Source organism: Salvia splendens, chromosome 3, assembly GCF_004379255.2.
Source record: "Salvia splendens isolate huo1 chromosome 3, SspV2, whole genome shotgun sequence".
In the NCBI taxonomy this organism is placed as follows: Eukaryota; Viridiplantae; Streptophyta; class Magnoliopsida; order Lamiales; family Lamiaceae; genus Salvia; species Salvia splendens.
The window spans coordinates 34,258,753-34,268,443 of NC_056034.1; the positions used below are offsets into that span (position 1 = coordinate 34,258,753).

Below are 9,691 nucleotides of genomic sequence, written 5' to 3' on the forward strand. Positions count from 1 at the left end.
GTGTTGATTCTGGAATTTTGGAACCAGAACCAGCCCATGGTTCCAAAAGCAACGGTTTCAGTTCCATTTAGATCTCACGATTCTGGTTTAGAGCCATAACCACCTATTATAATTTTGTAATTAATCGCACGAACCGTAAACCGTGGGCATCTGTAACTCTGGCTCTAGCTAGTGTAGTCGGCCCGGGTCGCATGACCAGACAATGAAGAAAATAAAAAATAAGGAAGAAACAAGTCATTGTCACTCATGACGCAAACATGATAATCTGGAGAGAGAAATCAAACAAGGTGTTGAGAGGAGGAAAATGTCAAAATCCTAACGGAAAAAACCCGAGAAATAGCGTCAAATAATACTCCTAAAACAATGTCTGGCGCAAATCGACTTATCAATCCACCCAACCAAGGCCACCTCTCCTCCGCCGTCGAGATGACTACGCCCAACTGCCCTATCACCCCGCGCAGCCGCACCGGCCCTATGTTCCTCGGTGTCGACGTCGGCACCGCAAGCGCACGCGCAGGTCGCTTCTCTCTCCTTACTCAATTGCATCTATATCACTCCTCTTATCGTTTTTAGTCGATTGCGTTTCAGCAATTTTCCATAAAATGTATTTGCTCATCTCTTCTCTCAATTTATTGGTATTGTAATTTGTGCTGATCAGCAATTTCCAACTTCGATTATGTTCTTATTGAAGAAATGAGGGTAGTTAGAGCTCAGGGATTATGGATTGTAATGTAGGATACTGATTTGTAACCGAATTATGTGGATTCGATAACCTTTTAACCCAAGGTTCTTTTGCTTAACGCAGCCATTTTTAATGACCGTGGACGGCTTTTGGGGTTTGCTACTAGCCCCATTCAGATCTGGAAAGATGGTGACTGCGTTGAGGTGGCTGTTTAATAATGTGAATTTTGAGACATTGTTTGTGCACAAACTTTTAATCACGCTGATTTCTTAGAGAAACTGAAAATTTGAAGCCAGATTTTTTTCCCCAGGAATCTTCGACCGATATCTGGCATGCGATTTGCACAGCTGTCAGATCAGCATGCTCTGTTGCACAAATTAAAGGGGAACAAGTGACCAGTTTGGGTTTTGCGGCTACCTGTTCACTTGGTATGTGAGCTCTAACTAGTACAGTGCTGGATCCATCTTCCTACTGATTTGAGATATGTAGCTTATGGCCTATTATTTACCAGGGGAAATTGGTCTTGTGTGCAGTTGCCATTGATTCTGATGGAGAGCCTGTGACAGTTTCTTTGACTCATGACTCAAGGCGGAATGTTATAGTCTGGATGGACCATAGAGCTGTGAAGCAATCTGAGAGAATTAATTTATCAAAGTCACCAGTTCTGGAGTATTGCGGTGGGAGTGTATCTCCTGAGATGCAGACACCAAAGGTAAAAGAAATAATATGATTGCGACAGTAACAGTATTTCTTTTCCTCATACCGGATAATCTCGTTTCATGATTCTCTTGGCACAGCTGCAGATTTTGTTTATCTAACTCTCTAGAATGTCAGTGGATGACGTATGATGCATTACCTTTCTATGTCTTATAGGCTATGTACTTAGCAGAGATTCATTTCCACTAAAACTTCATGCCATTGTCCTGAAAGCGATTAGTAAGCGAACTAGGATACGATCATCTCTTTCAATCACTGAACACCAACCAACTCCTAAAAAAGTTCTTTTTGGTTCTTAGTAGCAATCGGTGACCTTTTCTTCTTTTACTTCACATAGCTTTTTGTCTCATTGATAGCTGGAAGTTCTCCAAAAGTATGAAAAGCTAGAGGACTTTCTACCATCCATTTGGCAATCGGTGTCCTTTTGTTCTTATTCTAGTATTTATGTTTTGAGTTTAGAGTCATATGTTTTTAGGTTTCATGTTTAATTAGGAGTCTATCTTTACCTCTTTAAAAGAGATGAAGATTATCTCTTGTTTTCTTCTTCAAGTCCGGATTAGGGTCTTTCTTTGTAGCCTACACATTTCTCCTTGTTCTCAGGCAGTTTTCATTTTTGAATGATCAATACAAATTTATTAGTTGAAGTATCAACTTTGTCTTGAATTACATTTTCTCATAGCAAAGTGTTCGGGTTGTAATTTGTTCACGACTTATCAAATGAACCTACTCACTAGTTTCTGGCGTCAGTCATCTCATTGCTCATCGTCGATTCTAGCTGAAGTTCCTTCTTATTTCATCAAGTCCGCCCCTGCTGGAAGAGTTTCGTTCCGGCCTTAGCTCACTTGTGCACTCCAACTATTTGATGAGAAACACACATCTTGAACATGTTTACATAAAGTCCTACTCCAATCTTTTAAGCTCAACTTCGCCAGTTTTCAGATTTCTTTCCAAATCTTCATCGCAATGTGAATAATATCTTGGGCTACGCCCTCTTCGCCTATGAGGGGTCTGTCATGATGTTTGTCAGCAGTATCCAATGATGAATTCGATGTATGTCGGGATGTTGTAACAAAGGCCTCCACTAGCTTTATTTTTTGGCTGTCATATAGTGGTAAATGCACATAGAAAGAGACAATTACTAAGGTTTATGCACAAACAACAACTTTCCCTGATGCTCTTTGGTGCCGCGCACTTAATGGTGGACTTTAATCTGGAAACTACCATAGTAGAAGCTTTGAAGATGCAATTTTTATGGTTTCTTCATATGATTGGAAAGCCATGAAGGAAGAAAAAGATAGTTTATTTATTTAATTATTTGACAGGTATTGATGTTTTCAACCTAATAATTAGTATTTGCTAGATAATTGTATTGCAATGTTGAGCATGTTTACTGTAACGGAACATACATTTCTTTTAGAATTCGTAGTTCCCATTATTGTAATATGTTTGCTACTGATCAGCTGATTTACTTAAAATTATGTATCATTATTTGAATAGCTTAGCTCAACGAATTAGTGGATTTGGTTCATAAATTGTTTAATGTTGAAAACTGCTATCGCAGCTTCTGTGGGTCAAAGAAAATTTGAAGGAGTCCTGGTCAATGACATTTAGGTGGATGGATTTGAGCGATTGGTTATCGTATAGGTAGGCTGTCTAATTCTTTCCCAAGACTGTCTCTGGTATGGTAGTGTGACTGAAAATAGAATCCTATACTAAATATTGGTCATTTAAACAGAGCAACAGGAGATGATACTCGGAGTCTATGCACAACAGTCTGCAAATGGACTTATTTGGGCCATGCGCATATGCAACAGATCAATGAGACAGATTCCCGTGACATGGAAGCTCTTGGATGGGATGATGAATTTTGGGAGGAAATTGGTTTAGGTGATCTTGTGGACAGCCATCATTCCAAGATAGGTATGTTTTTTTGTTATCCTTATGAACCAGTGATGTATTTTTCAGTTACATAAATTTGTATGGTCATTTATACCTCAAGTGCTACAAGAAATGTTTTTCTAACAATGGGATGCATTAGATGTTCCATTTGGATCTCTCCAAAGTCCATCATTTAAAACTGAAAGTTGGTATTTTATAAATGTATGTAGTTGCATAATCATGGTGTAATCACCGTTTTCCAGCAATCTACGAGGTTTTAGAGATCAATTGAGAGATCTTTGGTGCATTATAGTAGTTCCCTTAAATAAGGAGCTATAAAAAATGGCTTCTTCGAAAATAGTGTCTGAATGAGAAGGTCTTCTGTAAATTATGAGTGAAATATTCTTGCAATCTAAATTATGTAAGTATCTATAATTCTTTTTTCCTTGGGCATCTATGACTAATATTTTGTGTGTGCTTGTGGAGCAGGAAACACTGAGAAGTGTTATGCTAGATTTACACTTGAAAGTCTTCCTTTAACTAACCGCTAATAATTCCCCTAAAAAAAAACTAATCACTAATAATTTAGTCTCAGCTCAAGTAATAGTTGCTTTAAATATTTGTGTTCTTTCTATTTTCTTGTATATCTCTTTCTTGATGCTTATAGATAAAACACTGTTTACAGGACGCAGTGTAGCTTTTCCCGGTCATGCTTTGGGCAGTGGTCTGACACCTAATGCCGCAAAGGCAAGAAAACTTACGAAAAGTTCACTTGATTACAGTGATTGCTTGAGCCTATAATTGATCTCCAGTTCAGTTGGAGATAGCAGCACATACTCCATCTTTCTATCAAATTATCCTTACTGATCTACATTATCAGTCCAGTTGGATCAAGAGCCATGCTCGCTAGTGTCTTATTTTATCCTTTTTGCTAAGAAACATTTTTCTGTTACCAGGAACTGGGTTTACTAGCTGGGACACCAGTTGGTACATCGTTGATAGATGCTCATGCTGGTGGTGTGGGGGTCATGGAAAGTGTGCCTCCAGAAATAACAGAACATGAACCAGCAGGTTACTTTCTTCCATCCCTCCATGAATGTGACATTTTAAGCATAACAAACTGAGTTTGTTGTACATATTTTACGATTGGTTGATGTTGAATGTGCAGAAGATGAGGAGACAATATGTCATCGCATGGTGTTAGTATGTGGAACTTCCAACTGCCATATGGCTATATCTAAGACCAAGTTGTTCATTCCAGGGGTTTGGGGACCATTCTGGTCAGGTATGTTCTAATATAACCCATACATCAGTCGCAGATTTATTTGTTAACAATATTGCTTTCAGTGACACTGACTACTTCCACTGTGCCACTGGTGATTAATGGGCCGTAGAATGAAACTGGATATAAATTATAAAATCACTGTCTTCTATTCAGTTCACCTCCTTAACACCCAGATAATAAAATGAATACCTAGCCACACTTGCTACTTTAGCTACTGGATTTTTCTTAGAGTCTGGAATTGCCAGGGGAGTTACCTTATTGGATTATTATTCTCCTTTATGGTACCTATAACCTTCTACTTTACGTCTAGGCGTTAACTGCGAATGTCTTGTGTCAGGAAATACAGAGTCCTCATGCCAACTTGTACATGGATATTTATAAGTATTATGCAGGAGGAACTTGTGAACTGAATGTTTTATGACTTTATTTTGATTTATCATATTCTAATACCTTCTAATATTATTAGTGAGTCTGCTATGAATCCTTGTGGATGTCCAAATATTGCGTCTCCCTCTATCCCTCTGCTTCCTGTCTGTTTGAGAACATCTCAGTAGCTACTTGGACAGTTTGAGTTCCATGTGGAGAGTGTGCCTTCAGCCTTTTCAGTAAGTTAGGACATGGCAAGATGGAGACTCTTCTAGTTTTGTAGTTTAAAAGTAGCTTTCCTGCTTCTGCAATGATGGAATACCTTAGCCTTTGAATACTTCATAATGGAAAAGTTATATCATATCTACAGGAGGCATGTTTTATTTGGTTTATTTCTTCTTTGATGCAAGGAGTGACATTCTTTTCACTTTCACGATTTGTTAAGCTATGGTGCCTGAGTATTGGCTTACGGAAGGAGGCCAGAGCGCTAGTGGGGCATTATTTGAACACATCTTGGAGGGCCATCCTGCCTATCAAGGCCTGGCTAACAGAGCAGCTGCTCGAAGTGAGATGACCTTAACTTGTTAAATTGTGTTTCTAGATATATAGTCGCATCTATGTTGTCCTTTACCTAAAGTATACTACAAATTTTTTTCTTTATAAGGTATTTCAGTGTATGAGCTTCTGAATGAGATACTGGAAAAAATGCTAATGAAGGAAATACTGGAATCAATGAAGCAAGAAATGAGTTCTCCATTTCTTGCTGCTTTGACCAAAGACATCCATGTGCTTCCTGATTTCCATGGAAACAGGTGAGAGCTTAATACTTTATCGGGAAGTACCATTATTATTTCACAAAATTGTTGATATTATTACCTAAGCTTTTAGTCTAGATCTCCTATTGCAGACCCATTATCCAAAGGGGTGATATATGGCCTTACTATTGATACAAGTGAGAGACAGCTGGCTCTTTTATACCTTGCCACAATACAAGGTCTAGCTTACGGGACACGACATATAGTAGAACATTGCAATGAGAAGGGGCACAAGGTAAGGAAATTGTTGCAGTGTTCTTAAATTACCTTCACCATATCATTTAGAGCTGATTAGCAACTACTGACAAAAACAGACAAATGGAATACAGGCAATAACAGAACATGGTACTCAAGTCCTTTCTTATACTAGTACTACTTTAGTAGGCTTGTAAAATGTGTATAGGTTTAAAATTCATTGAATACCTTGTTGCTAATAATTGTAGTTTATTTCTAATATGGTATGCTCTAATAATGTCTAGTTGATAAAAACTGTGTACAAGTATTTTATTCTTAAGCCTTTAATATTTAAGTAATGCGCCAACTCAATTTCTACACAAGTGACTATTTAATTTAATGTCGATCTACTGGTTATTCAATGAGTTTTCACTCATGCGAAAGTTTTATGTTTAATTTGTTTAGCCTACCAGCATGCCACTTTAATCTTGTGTAGCAAATTCCACTTTGTTATTATCTTTGGTCTGGATATTTTCTAAGAGATGGTTTGCCACAGATTGATACCTTACTTGCATGTGGTGGGCTTACCAAAAATCCTTTGTTTATTCAAGAGCATGCAGATATCACAGGTTCTCTCTCCTCTCTCTCTCTCTATGATGGGCATATATATGATTATTTGACATCTCTCTGTCATTTCATCTGTCAACCTAATTAGTCTCGTTAGTCATTAGTAGTCTGTTATTTTCAATAGGTTATCCCATAACTCTTCCTCGGGAAAACGAAGCTGTGCTGTTAGGTGCTGCTATTCTTGGTGCTGTTGCTTCGAAGAAGTATTCCACTGTTAGAGAGGCCATGAAAGCACTAAATGCACCTGGCCGGGTAAGAAGCTACTGTACTACTATGGTCATTCACATACATAATCAAGGAGACTCTAGAATTGTGTGCGTGTGTTGGCCTAGTGGTAATGTTTGAGGCCAAAGGTCTCGGGTTTGAGTCAAACCGTGACGTGGCCTTTAAATTCGTGTTCATTTATCCATCAGAAAAGGGGATACTCTAGAATTACACAAATGATGCACCTAAAAATAGCAAATATTTCAGACTAATATCTAATGATCTTCTTCTGATGCTACTGACTATTTTCAACCTTGGCAGGTGGTGTATCCCTCTCACGACCCGAAAGTAAGGAAGTATCACGACACTAAGTATCGTATCTTCCGCGATCTTTACGAGCAGCAACTATCCCAGCGTGCAATGATAAAGGAAGCTCTTTCAGATGTCTAGACTTTGGAATGGAGATTGAGAAGTTGAAGATAGAATAATAAGTTTAGTAAGTATTTTACTGAAATACAATTTGTTTACACGAATTATGCATTGAATTTGTATGGGAATATTACAGCCCAATGCCTGTGGAAGTTTACAGGTATATAAATATTGAACGCAATAAAGGGACAACATAGTTGCTACGTATTAATCTTAAAGGTGTGCAATAAAAATGAAAGTAATTGATGATTTTATCCTTTTACTATCTCAGGTAAAGAATGATAATCGAAATATATTTTTTACTGGATACAAGTAAATGGCATTGCTGGATTGCGAGGCTTATGGTATAAGTGATTAATTACCACTTAATATATAGTATAAGGAATAAGGAATGAATCAAATCAAACCTCGAAAACTAACTCATTATATAAGGGTGATCAGCTGATTACGTTATATGGCAGATTTAAAACTATTTTATGCCATAAGGGTAAGTTAGAGAATTAATATTTGCAGTTACAGAATAATTTAGGATGTTGCAAATTTCTTTAAATAATATCGCAGTGCAATGCGATAATGCACTCGATACGTTATAATGTTGTCGATTTTGAATCTTTAATGTCACATGTAATTTTCAATCACAGTTGATAATCCTCAAAATTCTCTCTAAACTTAATTTTATATAATTCTCTTAATTCAAATGGTTTTTTTAAAATGACATATGACATTGAAGATTGAAAAATTGACAATGTTATAACACATCTAGTTCATTATCTACCCTGCACTACATCATTATCCCAATGAATCTACGACATCATTGATTATTCCATAACTACAAAAAGATTATTCCCTAATTTACTCCTACGTATAATAATGTTATAAATTTAACACACGATATAATTTAGCGGTTGATCACTCTAATTAATCTAAAGAATTCAATTTGACTTAAGTTTTATATAGTAAGAACGAAATTGGAGTTAATCAATTCCATCCCCTATACATCCAGTGTTAAAAAACAACCAAATCCTAATGGAAGGTATTTTTAGATATCATTTTAGTCATTTTTCGATCGATTTATTTCATAACATGCAAGATTCTTTTTAGATTGTTTTAGTTCACACTTGCTCATTTCTCTCATATGAATTATAGATTGTTTTAGTTCACACTTGCTCATTTCTCTCATATGAATTAAAACGATCTTAAGTTAACCTAATTGGTATATAAAAATAACCTCTGTGTTTATAGGAGTGTGAATCGAACAACATTATATACACACTTCTATTTTGATCTAACAGTTGAAATTTGATCTCTAATTATGTATTAGAAGTTAGTTACTAACTATACATTCATAGGAGTGTGAATCGAACAACATTGTATACAGACGAGCTAGGTTGTATATCAAGTCATCCATGTTTTAAGTTGAGATGCATTCTCATTAATTAGGAATAGAAATCAAATTTAGTTTCCTCAACCTGTAGATATTTTGCAGCCACCCCTTTGACGATATTAATATATATATGTAATAATTAGTCAAATTGAGTGGCACAAGAGTCAAATGCTATTTCATCTAATAGTCTCTTTAATTAAAGAGAGAACATCTTTTTTGGTCCACGAACTTTGCCAAAGTATCATTTTAGGTCTGTGAACTTTGAAAATATCATTTGAGGTCCACCAACTATAGATTAATATCATTTGAAGTACTTTTTATTATTTCCAAGTTTTTTTGGACGAAAATACCCTCATTACCTTAAAGTGTATATATTTTTAATAAATTTATCATATACTCATATTTTTTTTATAAATATCTTTACAATATATTTTTGACAAATTTTCTAAATATAATTTGACCTTAAATATTATCACTTAATTTTGTGACATGCAAGTAAAATTGCTTCTTCAATTTTTTATATTAATTTTTTTAAAAATTGAATAAAGAACTTTTCTTTAATAATAAAAAATTGAATAAAGATCTTTTCTTGCATGTCACAAAATTAAATGATAATATTGAAGGTCAAATTATATTTAGAAAATTTGTCAAAAATATATTATAAAAATATTTATAAAAAAAATATGAGTATATGACAAATTTATTAAAAATATACACCCTTTAAGGTATTGAGGGTATTTTCGTCCAAAAAAACTTAGAAATGGTAAAAAATACTTCAAATGATATTAACTCATAGTTGGTGAACCTTAAATGATATTTTCAAAGTTGACGAACCTAAAATGATACTTTGGTAAAGTTCGTGGAAAAAAAAAGATGTTCCCTCTTAATTAAATTGTGCTTGTACCTAATGCAACAACACATTAATTAGTTTGTAAGTCAACCTCACACGTACCACCTCCATTTTTCTCTTCCCACAGTTCCTGGTTTTCATAGTAGTGGAGTACATAGTTTTGTAGATGACACCCTTTATTGGAAATATCCATTTAAGTTATTGGATGTATTTAACACTTTGATTACACTTCTGAAATAGCCGTTTATTAATAAGTATCTAAATATATTGATTGATAAAA

General features: G+C 35.4%; 1 protein-coding gene across 2 annotated transcripts; it reads left to right on the top strand.

The window, feature by feature from the left end:
* Window positions 1–276: 276 nt before the first annotated feature.
* On the top strand, window positions 277–7,388 carry LOC121795763 (FGGY carbohydrate kinase domain-containing protein). Of its 2 annotated transcripts, XM_042194357.1 has the most exons (15): window positions 277–517; window positions 806–885; window positions 993–1,110; window positions 1,216–1,394; window positions 2,961–3,043; window positions 3,135–3,319; window positions 3,963–4,024; window positions 4,234–4,348; window positions 4,446–4,562; window positions 5,374–5,493; window positions 5,593–5,740; window positions 5,822–5,978; window positions 6,474–6,546; window positions 6,669–6,796; window positions 7,070–7,388. In XM_042194357.1, the coding sequence occupies exons 1-15, from the start codon at window positions 364–366 to the stop codon at window positions 7,196–7,198; spliced, it is 1,848 nt and encodes a 615-aa protein (XP_042050291.1). In that variant the 5' UTR covers window positions 277–363; the 3' UTR covers window positions 7,199–7,388. The 2 variants fall into 2 exon arrangements, with proteins under 2 accessions (XP_042050291.1, XP_042050292.1); XM_042194358.1 differs by lacking the exons at window positions 277–517; window positions 806–885 and having other exon boundaries at window positions 1,194–1,394.
* The last annotated feature ends 2,303 nt before the right edge of the window (window positions 7,389–9,691 follow it).